The sequence below is a fragment of the Amphiprion ocellaris genome, chromosome 22 (genome assembly GCF_022539595.1).
Source record: "Amphiprion ocellaris isolate individual 3 ecotype Okinawa chromosome 22, ASM2253959v1, whole genome shotgun sequence".
Taxonomy (NCBI): domain Eukaryota; kingdom Metazoa; phylum Chordata; class Actinopteri; family Pomacentridae; genus Amphiprion; species Amphiprion ocellaris.
In genome coordinates this window covers 18,532,367-18,551,005 of record NC_072787.1, presented here as the reverse complement: position 1 = coordinate 18,551,005, position 18,639 = coordinate 18,532,367, and the positions used below count along the sequence as shown (strand labels likewise).

The 18,639-nt window shown below is 38.7% G+C and overlaps 1 protein-coding gene and 1 long non-coding RNA gene across 2 annotated transcripts in view; both read right to left on the bottom strand.

Moving 5' to 3' along the window:
- Window positions 1–5,308: 5,308 nt before the first annotated feature.
- Window positions 5,309–8,897, bottom strand: LOC129348004 (uncharacterized). Its single transcript, XR_008600397.1, has 3 exons — window positions 8,599–8,897; window positions 7,310–7,458; window positions 5,309–5,641 (listed from the first exon to the last, which is right to left on the bottom strand). It is a non-coding gene; the product is annotated as an uncharacterized LOC129348004 (long non-coding RNA).
- Window positions 8,898–9,367: 470 nt separating this feature from the next.
- The window catches only part of plxdc2b (plexin domain containing 2b), a 109,356-nt gene continuing 100,084 nt past the window's right edge, over window positions 9,368–18,639 (bottom strand). The window contains exons 13-14 of the mRNA XM_023278977.3: window positions 15,151–15,317; window positions 9,368–12,910 (exon numbers count right to left, since the gene is read on the bottom strand). Of these exons, the coding sequence (XP_023134745.1) occupies window positions 12,791–12,910; window positions 15,151–15,317 (287 nt within the window). The 3' untranslated portion in view covers window positions 9,368–12,790. The remainder of the gene's footprint in view (window positions 12,911–15,150; window positions 15,318–18,639) is intronic.

Sequence of the window (18,639 nt, the reverse complement as noted above, 5' to 3'; positions counted from 1 at the left end):
TTCTTTGTTAACTTTCTGCTTCAACTTTAAACTAAATTTCCTTCACTAAGCCAGCCCTCTGGACTTCCAGTAAGCTGTGTTCCTATTGGCTGTCCAGGTGGCTGCTTGGTGTTATCAGGAACACCTGAGCAGCTTGGTGTTATCAGGAACACTTGAGCAGCTCAGTGTCTTCCTGCTTTATTTAGCTGCAGACAAACATTTCCTCTGCTTCTCTTCACCAGTGAACCGGGTTTGGCTCCATTGCTTTAGTTTGTTCTTTAGGCGTTGGCTTGCAGCTTCCAGCAGTAAAATCGTCTTTAATGTGTTTCTTGGTGTGTTTTAGGGCTTTGTACTGGATAGTTGTCTTGGTAAATGTGGTTCTTTAGCCACAGTTAGCACATGGTGCTAATGTGTGCAGTGATTAGTGGATTTGGTGCAGCTGAGTTGTGTCTTTATCTTGGCTGTAGTGAGTCTTTAGAGGTTTTTGGTCAGACACATTCTGTATTCCTGTTTGTGAACCAGCGTTGGTTGTCCAGAAGGTAAGAGTTCCTGTCCTGATTCTCTGTTCTCAGAGGTTCTCTGGTAGGCTGCAGGAGACTTTAGTGTTTGGGTTGTGCTAGTTTGGTTTTTGTACGGTTTCATTTGGACGACTATCTTGAGGCCCCTCCATGTGGTTTAGTGAGGTTTTCTGGAACAGTTCTACAAAGCAACCTGCAGCAGAAGAGACTTTGAGAGTTTTTAGGAAGTTCTGGAGAGCAGACTTCAGAGCAGCAGAAACATTTGTCAGCAGTTTGAGCAGGAGAAGGTGAGCTTCAGAGTTGAAATGAGATGGAAACCTTCTTGACCGTGTGGTGAGATCCTGTACCAAGAGTTTGAGCAGGCTGTGAAGAGTCTGTAGTTCTTTGGTCTGAAAGCACAAGAAGAGTCGACTCATTAAAGGAGAAAACAGGAGATTTTGTTGGTTCTTCTGTCGCTCTGCAGTTTCCTTAGACTGAATATCAAGTTTATATTTTAAATGATTTGCCATGTGAGCCCAAGAAGACTTCAATAAACTCCCTCCATCCCCTGGACAAAACATATTTTATTACGATGTTAAATCTTTTTTTTAATGTTTTTGAGTTTTAATCATAGTTGTAGCATAGTTTTTTGTCTTTGCTTGTTTAGTTTTGTGATCTGTGTGAAAGGTGCTAAACAAATAAAGCTGAATGGATAAACTGAATAATTGACTAACTTGTGATTGTGACAACAGAAATATTTTCATTGTGATTTAAGGGTTTGTTTCATCTTTAAGGTTGGGGTTAAAATCTTGACAGAAAAAAGATTAAAGAAATAAACTACATTAAAACAAATAAAGGAAAACATTTAATACAACAAAACTTTTAAAAAGAAAATTAAACATTAAATACAATTAAATGATATTAAACAGACAAAATATTTAATTAAATAATTAAACAGAAGATACAAAATGTAATTATGAAATCAAACAATTTTTTAAATAATATTGAACATTAAAGATGAAATATTTTAGATAATTAAACATTTAAAAAATACAATTAAACAAGAAGAATATTAAAAATTTAAAAAAATACAAAACATTAGATTATTAAACCTTTAAAAAGACAAAACATTTAATTAAAAAATTCAATGTTTAGAAAATTAAATCTTAAAGACAATAAAACTAAATAGGAATTAAACAGAAAATACAATGAATCATTTAAAAAGAAAATTAAACATTAAAAGGTGATAAAACATTTAAAAAAACTTTAAAGATTTAATCAAAAAATTAAACATTGGGAAAGAAAGGAAATTTTTCAAACAAGCTGATAAAACATTTGAAAAAAGCAACAATTAAACATTAAAAAGACAAAACATTTGGAAATCAAATCAGACAGAAAAGAACAAAAGGTGAGAAAAGAGCAAAACTAAACATTAAAGAAGAATCAAACTAAAGACAAAACATTTGAAAAGACACTAGTTAGACTTTAGAAGATCAAATTAAACAGAAGAAACAATAAAATGATCAAAAACAGCAAAAACAGGTAAAGTCTTAAAGTGTTTTCTAGTCTGAAATGAAAACATCAAGTTGTTTCTTGAAACGTTTCCTCTTTCTATGTTCTTGGTTTGATTGTGCACAGATTTACTAAGAACTCATTTAAGAAAACTGCTTTTCAGATAAAGTCTACTAGTAGTTGAAGTCATTGATCAAACTAATGTTACCTTCTGATCTCCACAAATTTCACTGTTCAGTGAAGAGAATCAAAGTTTGTTCAGGATTTCTAAAAAACCCACAGGTTAAGGTCTGAGAAGAACTCAGATTGATGGTCTAAATGTGAAATCAAGACTCATGGTCACAAGTTTTAAGGCTTCTGTTAACCAGAAAGTTCAAACTAACAGAGAAGTACTGAGAAACTTTTAAAACTTCAGCCCTCAGACTGTCTAAAGGTTCAAACTAACAGAGAACTACTCAAGAACTTTAAGGTTTTCAGCCCTCAGACTGTCGAAAAGCTCAAACTAACAGAGAACTACTCAGGAACTCAGAAGATTTCAGCCCTCAGACTGTCTGAAGGTTCAAACTAACAGTGAACTACTCAGGAACTCAGAAAATTTCAGTCCTCAGACTGTCTGAAGGTTCAAACTAACAGAGAACTACTGTGGGACTTAGAAAATTTCAGCCCTCAGACTGTGTGAAAGCTCAGGTCCTGAGGACTCGGGAGGTGTGGAGGCTTTGGAAAGTCTTGGAAGTGAGGGTTCCACCCTCCAGCACAAAGGCTGAAGTCCAACCTCCTGAGAAAAACGGTCGAGTCGAGACTCGAGTTAAAAAAAAACTCGAAAACGACAAAAAATAGATGATAAATGCGCAAAAAAAAGAAGAATTTGTATCTGAGCGAGTAGCTCAGGAGGATAAGAAGAGGACTCCAAAGTGGAGGGTCGCAGGTTCGAGACCCGCCAGCGGCAGTTTTCTTTCTTTGTCTTTGTCAGTATTTTGAGAAAATTTAAGAAGTGTCTGGTCTTGAACCAGCGACCTGCAGCTCCATAGGCAAATCCTTAACTCACTGAGCTACAGATCAGATAAAATAACATAATTTCGTCGTCCCTTTGTCATCGTAGTTGCTGAAGTCACCGCATGGGTGGAGCCAAGGCGGAGTCTGGGTGGAGTCAGGGCGGAGAGTAGGCGGGGAGGTGGGTGGCGGCCTCCCCCCTCTACTCCCCCACCTCCCCTCACCGCCCACCACACCTTCCCCCGCCCGACGAGTTCTTCGAGTCTCCACGAGTTCTTCGAGTCTCGACGGGTTTTCCCCAGTTTCTGGAGTTTCCACCAGGTCAGAGGCAGAACAAGTTTCATGAAGAGGTGTTGAAGTCGGCCAGGATGGACTGACTTTTTACAGCGACTAGAAGGAAGACGACTAGAAGAGCAGGTCTTTCACCACCATCCATAAAATCCATGGAGTCGCTCCAGAGAAATGAAGGGATGTCAACTTTTATCAACCTCCATCCACATGTTCACTTTCATATCTTTACTTGGAGATTTTTAGCACCACAAACCTTTAGTATCACACTTTATTATCATTTATTAGGATTTTAATGGAATCCACCAGCAGATTTAGCTTTTGTTGAGAAACTTTATTCTTGTCGTCGTGGGACTGCAGTATTTAAAACTCTTCCTTCTATTTGACCTCATATTTATTAGTTTTAGTGGCAAAAGTTATTTTAACTGTTAATTAGTCTCTTAAAAACCAAATAATAAATTGGATCAAGAAGTTTAAATTTCTTACGTTGTCATATTTTAAATATGACAAAAAAATATAAAAATAAAGCATCTTGTGACAATTTGACCTGTAATTGGCATTATATAAATAAAATTGAATTAAAATTGTATGTATCTTGTAATGTTGGAGTAATTCAGACATATATGTTGGAAAAAACATTTTCTTTGACCATTAATCTGTTGATTGTTTTCTCCAGTAATTCAATTCTTGTTTTGGTTTATGAAATGTCAAACCCAAATATATTCAGTTTACTGTCATAAAAACCAAAAAGATTTACATTCATGATGCAGGAATCAGGCAGTTTTTCACTTTTTATCTTAGTTTAGTCAGAAAGATAGTTGATAATGTGTGAATTGTTGCAGCTTGTGAGCCGTAGAAGGTTTTAATCTTTGGGGCCGAGTGTCAAAAAACATTTAGAAACCAACATCAACAAAACACTCAAAGATTTGAACATCATTTTCATGACAATGTCTAATTAAAGGACATTTATTTCCAATGTAAATGTGTGATATTCATCCTCTGGAGCTTTCTCTTCACATCGTCTTCCACCTGGACTGGTTTGGTCGGGAGCATGTGCAACAAACATTTGAAAAACTGCACTTTAACATCAATGAATGACACTGAAGTTTAATCTCTACATAAATGAGACTGAGTCTGGATGTGCTGCTCTTTCATTAACTCCTAAGTTTAGGGAAAGTTTAAACAAAAGAGGACAGTTCAGATAAGACTTGAGAATGAGCTTATTTTGAACAAACATCTCAGACTTTCTGAGCTTCAGCACCTACAGCAAGATATTTTAACAACAAGTAACTCAAGAGATCCAGAAGTTGGAGACAGTTAGCTTTAGCTGAGCCAAAGAACATGTGGGACGCTAACCTAGCAAACATTACAGACTTTTCTCTGTGAATTCTGAGAAATAATTTCCTATTTAATGACAGCTACACATCTTAACTCAGTCTCATTAAAACAGACTCTAATTCAGTGTCATCCATCCATATTAAAGTGCAGTTACCCAAAATGTTTGTTGCATGAGCTCCAACAAAACCTGTCCAGGTAGAAGGCCACTTTGACAAACAGGAAGTGGACGATTCCAAGCAGATTTATAGAAGGGGGAACCGGACTGTACTAAGTGTGGTCGAGTGTAGAGGGGTGTTTTGTGGGTTTTTAAGGCTGATAATGATTATTAGTAAGACATTTGGAGTAGATATTCATTTGCAGTTAATGAAAGTATTTAAAATCTTCAAGTTAAACTGAGAAGAACACAAACTTTAACAGAAAACTTTGTCAATATGTTTTTGTTTTGTTTACAGATGTTAAGTTAAAGGAGTTTTATTCGTGACATATAACCAATCAAATCACTCCAGAAGACAGAGCGACCACAGGTAGATAAAGGTTCAGAGCCAAAGTAGCACCATTTTTAAATGTATTTATTACCGTAAATCAGTAAAAAGTAACATACTGATAATCAGTAAATCAGTCAGCCCACAATAACTACAATTCTACAATTTATGTCTTTTTCCTTTGACTTGTTATTTGTACAATATACGATGTATATTATACTGTTTTTTCATACCAAAGGCTATACTATGATGTTTTCTAAGAGACATACCATGCTACTCTGTTTGCACTCCTCCTCTGTTGTTTTCTGGATTGTACTCAGCTGCATGCCTTCGTCCACCCGGCCTCCGTTGACTCGTCCCGCCTGCCGTCTCTGGAGCTGAAGCTGGATTGGAACAGACCAAAGTACAGTCCAATCACAATGTCAGCTGCCTCTCAAAAGGCTCCTTCATCTGGCAGGTGGCGGCACTTCTTCTGAGGGGAAGCTGAGCTGGCCCGGCAGAACTTTGGAGATGTGTTCCAGTGGTTGGTGGATGTGTGGGGAGATAGAGAGGGACCTTTGAATTGTTCACAAAGGAAAACAGGGAACCCATTGGTAGTTTTAGTTTAGGGTGCTACTGCGGTGTGTTTTTGGGCTTGAAGAGGTGAACAGGAAGAGTTTTTTTTTTTGTATTGATTATCTTTTACTTTGTTCCTGGTTGGAATGCCCATCAATGTCAACATGAAGTTCACTTTTAGTTCTGTTTATTTATTTTTATTTTACTAACATCCATTTGCTTTTAACCCCCTCACATGTTGTGTTGTTGTAAACTTACTCTTTCAAATAAATACTCGTCTAACCCTCTGGAAACCAGCGTTTGGACTGTTTTGGTGTTGCTCCTCACCTACTTCAGACAGCTGGGACAAAACAACCTTTTGTGGACTAAAGGCTATACTATGACATTTTTTGGGCGACACGCTACACTATGACGTTTTTAGAGCGACATGCTATACTATGACGTTTTTAGAGCGACATGCTATACTATGACGTTTTTAGAGCGACATGCTATACTATGACGTTTTTAGAGCGACATGCTATACTATGACGTTTTTAGAGCGACATGCTATACTATGACGTTTTTAGAGCGACATGCTATACTATGACGCTTTTAGAGCGACATGCTATACTATGACGTTTTTAGAGCGACATGCTATACTATGACGTTTTTAGAGCGACATGCTATACTATGATGTTTTAAGAGTGACATGCTATATGATGACGTTTTTTTGGGCGACATGCTATGCTATGATGTTTTCTGAACGACATGCTATACTATGACGTTTTTTGGGCGACATGCTGTACTATGATGTTTTTAGAGCGAGATGCTATACTATGACGTTTTTTTGGGCGGCATGCTATACTATGACGTTTTTACAGTGACATGCTATACTATGACGTTTTTAGAGCGAGATGCTATACTCGGATGTTTTTAGAGCGACATGCTATACTATGACGCTTTTTGAAGGACATGCTATACTATGACGTTTTTTGGGCGGCATGCTGTACTATGATGTTTTTAGAGCGACATGCTATACTATGATGTTTTCTGAACGACATGCTATACTATGATGTTTTCTGAACGACATGCTATACTATGACGTTTTTTGGGCGGCATGCTGTACTATGATGTTTTTAGAGCGAGATGCTATACTATGATGTTTTTAGAGCGACATTCTATACTGCAGGCTTTTTAAATTGACATATTACTATGACATTTTTTTTAGTTTTTTTGTTGTTTTTAGCAACATGAGAATTTGAACAGTTTTAAAAATTACTATACTTTTACTTGTGCAATGAAATATTATTCTATGGCATTTTTTAGATGACATATACTCTGATGTTTTCTTGAATAACACTATTTTGACAATATACTGCAGTATGACATTTTTTGAACCACATATCATAGATGACAATTTTAGGCAACATCCTATCATCTTGTGCTTTTTGAACCACATAATAATCTATGGGGTTTTTTTCGCCGACATACCACACTATGAACTCCAGGCCATGCTATGTTATTCTTGAAAAGTATACTATACTTTGACATTTTCTGAACTACATCCTATACTATGGCGTTATACACAGAGTGCTTTGGTTACATGTTGATTTATAATGTAGATTTTTTTCTGTTTTGTTTTTTGACAGGATTACCACAGACCTGACCGTGAACACCGTTGACACCCACCTGAGGGAGACGCTGCCTAAGATCTCAAGGCTGCTTGGTCGTGGTCTTTCTGGTCCTGCTCCAGAACGCCTTCATCAACTACATCTTCTTTTGAAGAGGCCCTCAGATGCTGCAATCTCTGACCTTAAGGAGGAACTGCTACTTTCACTCTGTAACGAGACAGCGGTTATTTTAAAGACCCAGCTCCTGGCGGCTTTGAGTCAAAGTTTAACACCCATCAAAACGGAACTACAGACAGTTAAATCTGAGCTGTCGGTCAGTATTTCAAACATCAAGTCCGACCCGGCTGCCCTAAAGCACGCTGTGAGTGAAACGGAAACTTCACTCTCCACATCACCGACGACATCGTCACACTCCAAAGCAGAGCACCTGTCTGCTGAACTTTTAAAAGTGGACAATAAATGTGAAGAATGTGAGCAGTAGCAGACTGTGAGCAGCGGAACAGATGTGATCAGAAAGAAGTCATTTTCTTTTTTCTTTTCTTTCTGGTTGACTTGATGCTTTCAGATGCAGATGGAGCTTATTCTGATCTTTCAGGATAAAAAAACTGCTTTTCTTTCACAGACTTTTCAGGAAATTATTCTCTCAGGTTTTCTCTGCTATTTATATTTTTATTATCTGTGATTATTTCATTATTTCTTTATTGTAAAAATAAAGTTTGAGGTATAAAGACTCATTTAGTTATTTTAATCCTGAAATCTTTGATGTAGCAGAACTAAACTTCCATTTTCCTTCTTGTGCTTCTGATACTAGAACTAAACGTATCTTCAACACGGAACATCTGGTTTTAATGAATCAGCAGCAACATCACAACAACAAATGAGACAATTTTCAACAAATTAATAAAACTGATGTCATTTAAAACTAACAGTCTGTTTTAGTGTCAAATTAAAGCTCATTACTGACAACTAGAACATTAACGTTACTGTTTTAATCACATTTAAGTTTCCTGAACGTTACATTAACGTCAACCAGCCACAGTTTTATTAACTAAATGCACTACATTGCACTAACACAACTCACTTCAACTGTTTACATGAAACTCAACACAAACATCGTTAGCTTAATGCTACGTTAGCTTTAATCAGGTTACGACTAAGTAGCTAGCTCGGTTAGCATCGCTAACATTAAAGCTAATATTTACTATGCTAACTTTCTTCTCTGGTCAACACACACTGAAACAAACTCCACCAACATCTGGAGTGCATGGCACACATTATATCTGACACTAAAGCTGCATATAAAGTGCATTAAAAGCGGCACCGATACGAAAATAAACATTTACTTACCGAACTATCAGAGTCCTTTCAGTGTCTGCTGGTAGAATCAGCCGAAGGTAGAAAACTGGTTAAAACAAGCCAACGGGCAGGAAAACTGTCTGTGGAAAATGTTCTGCTGATGCACCGATAAATAAACCAACAGTTATTATATCAGAATTAATCCAAACGAGGAGAACAGAGTCTCAGCTGTCTCCTCCATAGGACCTGTCAATCATTCCAGACCGGACTGTCAATCAAGTAGCCCCGCCCCCTGTCTTCGCAAAACTTTAACGCTCTATAAAAAAAATCAATATTGATTTATTTTAGGATCGGCCACCTGATCTCTTATTTTGACCATGAAAACTAATGAAAAAAAAATGTATATACAGTCTATGCACCGTACTCTGTTTGGCTCCACACTTGCTGATGACCACTTCCGGTCTCGGAAAATGAGAAAATGGACCTTTTGTTTACTGTCTCTTATTGATTTTACTTTCTTGTTATTCTAAATATAAAATGAAAATCAAAGCATTTTTAAAATTTCGTATATCCCCCTTTGATCATGAAAAGGAAAACACCTTGTATTTCCATTTTAATTTTTGTATTTTAAAACGAAAATCAAATAACCACTGTTTTTTTGTTTTTCAATACCCGTTTCAGAACGGAAAATCCAATTGCCAAAATATACACGGACCGGTTATTTATAAGAAATTTGCTTCTTCAATCCAAAAGAAATATGAGCTTAAATGAAAAGAAAAGCCCAATTCTGTGTGGAGGTACACAAGCACACAATTGTGACTGTTTTTAACAACATTGTTTATTATGTCAAATGTAATCAAAACAACAGTAGTTACAGAAATTACAGACAGCTATGATACCGTGTGATTTTGAGTCTTATTGTGTGCTACGAAGTGTCGTGATAAGATAAAACAAGGTCACAGCTGGAAGAAAACTCCAATTCTTGTTTCTTTATATTGACGTCCTGCAACTGATGCTGGATCTGTGACTAAACACCGTTAAGCCCAGCTCATGAGAGAATAAAGAACAGCACACAGCAGTTACCTAGCTCAACAACACCACTATGCTGCTTTTCATCTTCTACAATAACATATTAATAAAAGTGGGAGTAAAAGCCATTAGTCAAGTCCAGTGAAGCCAGTGAAGACTTTGCTGCTACACAATCTCCTGTTCCTACGATCAGATTCCACTTTCTCTGACTGCATTGTGACAGTGGTTATAAAAACACTTGCAGTTTCAGGTGGCAGTGGACAACAAGCAGATGTTCCAAGAACTTGCAAAGAGCACTTCTCCACAGGGATCAGTCTAAGAATATTAAAAAATATGTCTGTAGGCATGGAGAAGTCATTGATCTCTTTAACTAAACCATCTGCTCTCATTTTGAACACTGCTGTGCAAAAGACTTTTCGGAGAGGCTTTGAAAAGCAGGGGTTTGCTCTGAGTGGTCGACACAATGAGACCATACCAGCGTAGTTGTGAATGACGGTGTGTGAGTGAAGGATTAAAACAGCCAGTGAGTCCTTAAATTTGGTGTTTGTACATGACTTGTTGGTGCATCTTTGGGTGTGCAGTGTGTTAAGTTAAGCAGATGAAAAGTTATGAATGAAACAGCTGTTAGCTAAACCCCGTTCCCATGGTTACGGTTGCTGCGATCTTACATTAGCAGGTTACAAGATAGCAAAGTGGCAAATTTATCGCCTTTCCATTAATTTTACAAATTTCCCGGTGACGGCTGACTTTGCCGGTTGAAAGAGCAACTGTCGTTGGCCGAATTTATTTGCTCTGTATAATTACAAAAAGTTTCATAAAGATATAATGCTATTGCCATGGACATAAAGTTCTGTGTATTTGCAAGTGTTTGACCTCAATAAAAACAGCAAAAAAAGAAACACAAGCTGCACTTGCTTCCTCAGATGGTAATTTTGGCACAGCACCTGCTGTCAAGCAATGGCAATGTTTGGAGTGAACATTTTTTTTAATGCAACCTGCAAGACAATAAGCTAATGCAACTTTTAATTGTTAGGTAATTACATGCCTTGCTCTGTTACTGTTTTAATTAGTAAGTTAGCCAGGCATGCTAACAGTCTCAGCTTTCATTACCACAGTCACTCAGTGTTTAATATATATTATTCCTCATGTTTTAGCTCTTGCAGCTCTGTTTATTGAGTAAAATACTACAAATGTGCCCAAATTTCAAATACTAGTGCTCTTTTTGTGCCTAGTTACGGTTGCTAAACTATGATTGGACAGTTGCAGTTAAGGGAAGGGGTTTAGCGAATGGTCGACTGTTATCAGAAGTGTATCGCAAAATCATTTCTGACAAATATACAATTTTATATGACGTTTAAAATGGCTGCTATAGCCAGTAAACCACTAGAGCTACCACTACTGGTTAAAGGCTGCTGAGTAGTGAGGTGTGGAGGCTGTGGGGGAGGTTGAGGTAAATATTTAAAAAAAAATCTCACTCAGATGCTGATTAGTCTTTGGTCTCAATGTGATGACGACGTGGTGTGAATACAAACGATCCAGATGACTGTTAGGCTATTTTTTTTTCAGCGTAGAACTTAATGGATGCAATATTGCACGTTTTATATCTTTCAGTAGAGTTCCAGGATGTTGATCTTTCTTCTCCAAAATGAGTCTACAATCATTAGTGTAAAACAGGATTTTTGCCTTGAAATATTTAACAGCAGAAATGAGCGTTTGAATTCTGTGCTGATCTGTGACAGCGACGACTGGAACAATATTCACATTTAAGTAAAAAAGTAGAGAAAAAAAGGCCACTCATAAAAAATAAAAAAACGTTTTTCAGTACCATCACTGCTATACTACAAATGTTTGCCATGAGTTACCTGAATCTGCAAATGTTTTGGCCTTGGTATGTACATTATTACGCTGACATGGATGAGCCAATCATAAGTGTTAAATGTGGACACAACCGGTAATGCTCGGCAACATAAATGGAAGAAGAAACCACACTGTAAAATCAATAAAAACTCCAATCGGACCAGTGTGTTTTCTGGCTAACACAACCTGTGTACGATACCTAAGAGTAAAATCAAGAGGAATCAACCGTGCAGAGCCAGCTCAAACATATGCACCCATAAAGCAGGTGGATATCCAGTCACTATTGTAAACTGCTCTTCTGTATGCATACACACATGAATCACTTACACTTCAGAAAATATATTCACACTCACAAGCGCCTGTCTTGTAATTTTGCATTAGTACCACATGTCAAATGAAAAAATAATGTGCATGGAAAAAATTGTGCAAACTCTAGTCAGGGACAAAATGGCACGGCAGTAATGAAACCAATGCAAAAATAGAAATAAAAAAAAAAATCATAAAGAGAAGGATAGAGTGTGCCCATCACCCATTCAAAAAAAAACACTGAGATTTCCTCAGCGAACAAAAATAATCTTCCTTTTTCATTTTCAGAAAATGAAACCAGCCAAACATCACAAAGTAATTCAACAGCGACTCTGAAAGTTCTGAGCTTCACTCCCAGCAGCGATTGATTGCAGTGGCAGTTCAGCTCATGTCATACCGCGCAGCTAGAGCCGGCTGTGGAAAAGTCAATTAAGCCTGCTATGGTATTGAAAAGCAATACCGACGGTCTATACAGATAAATGTGCCAACCCCTGTGAAAAGATCATACTGAAAGAAATAGGAAAAGAACTGAAAACCTGATGGATATACAAAGGCCTATACTGTATAACCCCACTGACCATAAAGTGGAAATCTCTGTTCACGTAATCTGTATTGATTCTGAAAATATATATTGTATAATTCTCCCTGCTCCCCCCTCAGACACACCCAGTCTAGGCAGTCAGGCTGTACAATCCCTCGATGGCAACGTGACAGCAGCCGAACAAACTCTCAACCAGACCGAGTCGATGACGTCAACGCTGTTCCCTCCCTCTGTCCCCGGCAGGTCAGCTCCTGGCCAACGGGAGCTGAGCAATGGGATCAGTTTTCAGGGTTTTCTCACTTTCCTCATGCCACTAGCTGCTGTATCCGGTCTCATCTAGTGCTCAACGGGCCGATTCCACAGTCTTAACGAGTCATTGTGTACACTGAGCTCCTCCGGCGAGGAGCAGATCCTGGAGGATCCTGGTGAGAAGAAGTCCCTGTGGAGCAGGAGGGAGGAGGGCTGGCACAGGAGGGGAGGCGGCGGGGGATGTGGACGCCCCCTCCTCCCTCAGCACTGCTCCGACTCGATGAAGCCCTCCTTCTCCTGGCCCACCGGCTCCACCTCCGCGTAGGCTGGGTGTCCCGACCCTCGGCGAAACTTCATGGCCGGCCACCTGCTCGGACGTCTCTGCGGGAGAGGAGTTTAGGATAAGATCAGGATTATTATCAAGGTTAAAGGCTAGGAATGGGAAGCAAATATTTACTGTGTAGTGCAATAAATGGACCTTCTGCGGTTTGATTTAAGTGTCTGGCATCTTGAGTATGACCTGTATGCAGTGTAAAGTCCATAAAAACTCAAATGTTTGTTGCAGGTTGTAAATTTGTAGGTGAGAATAAAACCAAGAAATGGACACGAAAGAAGCCAGAGCTGGACACTGATTTAGATGGTTTCCAATCACGTCTATCATTCATGACAGTGTTTGCATAAAATAATGAAATCCACAAAGACATGGTCACCACACTTGGTGTATGTTCAACTGTAAAGAAGTGGGTTGCCTTTTTCAAGCAGGGCAGGGAGAGATCCAAACATGACCCATGGTTGACACTCCTAAAATTAGAAACTACAGATGATTAAGTGGAGGCCATTCACCACATGGTTAAGAATGACAAACATGTGACTGACCAAAACATAGCAGAAACCATGGACATCGCTTCCATGTCTATTTTTTTGGTTTTCTTCTCGCCTAATGATTTCCAAAGTGCATCAACTGCAAAGGACAAAGGCGACAAACATTTGAGTTTTTGTGGACAGTGATATAAGTCTTTATTGTATTCAGTTCTGCCTTAAAATGGGAGTTATTCCCCTTGGTTTCAGGTGAGGCAGAAATATATATTCATTGTTTTAACCGTCAGTAAATCTTATGAAGGTCCTACTCTCTGTGTATACAAAGACTGATAGATTTATTTTGTTCCAAAAGTTGTTAAAACTCATCAGTGAGCCACGCTATAGCACTTGGGTGGGATAATTCTTCATTACCATAAATACACACTGTCCCCGAGCTGTAAACGCTCACTAGAGCACCAAATGTGTCGCTTTAAATAGTCCCTGAAAAATCACCTATTTACTCCAGCTTAAGAAGCATTTGCTAAAAAACTACTAATTACCTAAAACAACATTTATGTTCCTTGTTTGGACCACATCCTAACTGATCTCCCTGAAGTTAGCCACTTTAGTTTAATTAGTTCACCAAACACCACTGTGGTGACACAAATTCTCACCAGAGCAGCAATTTTTGTTATTTATGTTTATTTTCAACCTCTTCTCACAAGTTGATATGATTTATATAAATCAACATTTTAAAATAGTCCCTCACAAATGCAATATTTACTCTGGTTACAGTAAAGTTAACAAAAGCAGCAGTACTGAGCTATTTTAGGGAACTATTTGGCATTTATTAAGTTATCTAAAGCTTCTAAAGGTCAACAGCAGTAAATGATGAATTATCTGGGTTTTATTTTAATCCACATCAGGGAATTCCTGTGAGCAATAATGACCTTGTAATATTGACAACAAGAACAACTTTGAACTTAAGGAGTCGCCATTTGTTTCTCTGTGATGTTTGAACATCACTACGACACTCTAAACAGCACCTTCTCCTCCAGTTTCATCATCTTCCTCTGAAAACTTTAATGCATATTTATGAGTCGGGGACTGAGGAATAAACGCACTGGGCTGAGTGTGGTTTTTTTTCCCCAGCTGTTCAGATGTATTTTCTTACTATGATTCTGGAATGTCTCAAAGTTTGAGAAATATTTATCGCCTTAAAACTAAACTGTTTCCACAAATTCCTAACTAAAGAGTCACAATCTGGAAAATTACGTCTGTCTGCATTTTTGTCTGCAGACAAAAGTCTTATGAACGTTGTACTGGTTTGGCGCTCAGACACAAACAGTGAAGGTTTTTTCCCTAGCAAAAGAGGAAAGGATATTATTGAGGATCTGGATTCCAAATGCAGGAAAATATGAGAATACCATGACTCGTTTTCACCCTACAGGTTCATAAACTGTTCAAATATTTTTCTGTTTTCTTGTCTTTGATTCTTAAAAATGTGACAAAACAATGTTATGTTGTATATTGTAGGTGTCTCAGTGTTGATTTGTCTGAGCACTTTAAGGATTTCTTTTCAATTTTGGCTTAAATGTGTAAAGGTTAGAGGCTGTCTATCAACTCTTGACCTTGTAAACAGTCAGTCCATACTGAGTTTTCAATCTTCAGATCTAAAACCACTTTGTGAAAAGATATTTTTCTCAACTTAATGTGTTTCCAAGGTCAAGGATGAGCTCTATTTTCTCAATGGACTGTTTAATTTTGGAATCTGTCTGGTGTAGCACAAGGCTTCATGCCAGATGGTTGTAATTGCTGCTCACCTCGATGAGGAAGAGGCTGGCTGCAGAGGTCGGGTGATGGTAGATGTAGACAGTGATCAGCACGCCGGCAATCATGATGAGCATCACCAGCAGGATGCCCAGGATCAGACCGGTGTGGAGAGGATGTGTGCCTGGTACTCTGTCTACAGCGCTGTCAGCAGGCATCACTGGAAAACAAAACAAAAAAGTTGTTTTATAGTGAGGTATAGACCTTATATATATTCATGATTTTAATTATCCTAGAGTGTTAAACCCTACTGTGGTTGTTGTTTTTGTGTCGCGATAAGATACTGTGATATTTTTGCATTAAAAAATTAACCAAATGTGACGTGTTGCAGTTCTGCTGTTGACCAGGAGGGGGCACTCATCATTCATCGATACTCTCCTCCTGCATGCATCAATATGACTAAAAATTCAAATTCTACTTCATGTCACCACATTGAAAACAAAACAAAATAAACCCTTTTCATTGAAAATCCAAACAGTGACATTTGCAAATGTCATCCAGTCATGTAAGTATGAAAATAGCTCATTTCCTTTGGCTCTAACAGGGTTTATTACGTCTTTGAAAAAGGTAAATAAAAGGACATTTCTTTCACTTTTGGAGCAAATTAAAGGTTCGGGGTTAAACTGAGTGTTTGGGCCTCTTTGGCGTCATTGTTCTGAAGTCTGTTCAGGTATTCATGAGCAGCTCTCCTCTCCCATAAGTACAAGTAACAGTTAATCCATGCCAAGGTTAGCAGCATCTGGTCCTGATAGGAGTAGGAAGCAGGTCTATAGATGCTGATACAGTTGTATTGTAGCCTCCAGTCGTGGCACTGCAAACTGAAGAGGCTGTAATAGGGACTACATAATAAGTCTGTCCTTCAGCGAGCCTTGGAAGTCATCACTCGTCTCTGAAGCACTTCATCAGATTCATATTTGAACCTCAAAGTCGACCCAGCAGGTGCTTTTGAGAGTTCTTTTGAGGATGATAACAGCGTCCTGAGAACCTACCGGGAGTCTTTGTTTTCATCTGTGAGGGCATGATTTCAGCAAACACACACAAAAAAACAACAAGAAAACACCACCTGCAATTTGCCAGCCAGGAGCATATACAGAATAAGAATAGAGAAACAAAGACAGATTGTGTTTTCATACCCTAGCAGAGAAACACTGATCACAGCCAGGGAAAACTAATGAAGTGATCATAAAAGCAAAAGCTCGGATTCTGCTTTCATATTGTAGCTTATCTCACACAGATTTATAGCAGGTTCAGACCAGATCTAGTCATATAGCTGTGGATTTCCTCTCCTGTGCCCCCCTGACAACCTCTCCCCAGGCTCCTCCCTGGCTTTAATTAGCAGCTATAGCCACTACTGAGCTTGTCAGCCATCTCCCCTGGCTGCCTGCCTCATTGATTTCCAGCACACAGAATAACTGGGTGGTAATCAAACCTGTCCAATGTGTGTGGGCAGTCACTGTGAATGTGCCGTTCTATAAGTCAGTGTAGCCATTATGTTCACAGCATAACTGGGAGTGGAAAGAGAAGCACAACGTATGGATTACTTGTTGTGCTGAAACAAAATAACCGATTACCATCAATCCCCACAATCCAATGGGAAGCAGTTTTTACTGTGCTATTTCGGTTTAATTACTGCAGGAGCATACAGTCAGTCAGTTTTAAACATAAGTCAGGAGCTCCAGTTTTTACAGAAAAACAACCAGGCTGAGAAAATGACATTATGACATTCTTGCCATTGCACTGAGGCTAATAAACACAGTCTGAGGGTGTTGTGTTTTTCTTAGAAAGCTATTTTCCCTGAAGCTTAGCTGCCAGAGGTACACAGTCCAAGAGCCATCTCCTGGTTCAGCTGGAAGCCCAAACGATGTGACAGACTGTTAGTCTGGGGTGTTGGAAGGTTAGCAGCGGGCATGTGGCTGAGCGGAGATGAAGGCACAATGCGATATCAACAGCCTAGCAGCTAAATAACCAGCAGGATGCAAGCAGAGATGCTTCTGACCAGACCCCCGGAGGAGCGCAGAGCTCTGGCAGTGACTGAGTCATCTGAGTCTAAAACACTAAGACAGCCTCCGTATGTCAAACACATTGGTTTACAGAGGGCTGTTGAGAGTCGAGACATCTAAAATGTGTTTTTAGGTTCTCAAGTTAAGTTTTCTCACACAAAAAAGACGACAAAGTGTTACAAAACTTGTTGAAACAAGATGAAGAGTCTACAGTCACGTTGGCAGCTTTTTGAGGCTAATTGCTCGAGCTAAATGCTAACATCGGCATTCTAACACAACGACTACACTATCATGCAGATGACGCTTATTAGCAGTACATGCAAAGCAACGCTGTGCTTTGAAAATAGATGATCAAAACTTCAACCTCAGGATGACTGTAAAACAGTCACAACAGTTCATCCTGGTTACCATGGTAATCCATCCAACCTTTTTTTTTTTCCTCACATGGTCATATGCTGTTTTTCACATGCTACAAGACATCATGAGGGAAATAAGCAGTAAACACCATGGCTCTGTATTTTGACCTTGACTTTGTGGTCTCAAAAACATTGATTCAGACTTAAAGGGCTTCATGGGTCAGAAAACTAAGAAATCAAGGACTTTCTGTATCAATGTTCTTCAACAAAATCTTCAAGTCTCAGATTCCAACATGTATGACTAAATTACTCCAATATTACAGCTTGAACTTGTGTAGTGTAGAGTAGTTTTAAAGTGTTTGAGGAGAATCATAAGTGAGCTGGTGTGCTTAAGCTGCAGCAAGTGGAGAAGGGAGTGTGAAAAGAAAAAAATTTGCACAACTTAAGGGAAGCAATGAGTCATATCTAATTCAGGTTAAGATAGGGAGGGATTATTTTCACGGGAAAAAACACCACATGTGCAACTTTGGTACATGGAAATTAGTTTTAGGTGGTAATTAAACAGCATTCTTTCCAACAAATCAATTATTTGTTAGGTCTATAAAACAATTGCCTTTCAATATGCTTGTTTTGTCCAAACAAAAGTCTAAAACCCAAAGAGCCGAGCCAACCCATTAGAGCCAAATAGCAACTTCTCACTTACTAAATGCTGGAGCCAGTACATTTTTGGCATTTTTTTACCTCATAAAGAGCTCATACTGGCGCCCTGGTACAGGTTCTGTTGTTGAGATACGTCAGTCTGGACCAAAGTGGTGGACAGACACTGGTGCCAGCGTGGCTAGAAATATTCTTCAGTGTACAATTACGATAATAATGTAATGAGAATATTTATCATTGTAGCACAATACAATGAGACTGGGACACAGCGAAGTTGCACGTCTTTAGCAGATTGAATTCATTCCTCATTAGCTTTGTCCTTATGGCTGCTAGAACCTGAGGAGACTGAGTGAGCGCTAATGGAGAGCAGAGCTCTTAGGCAGCAATAAAATACATTAGAGCCTTTGAGAGAGGAGAAATGAGACCAGCAGAAATCCAGCCAATCTGTTCTTTTTCAGTTTACATTAGT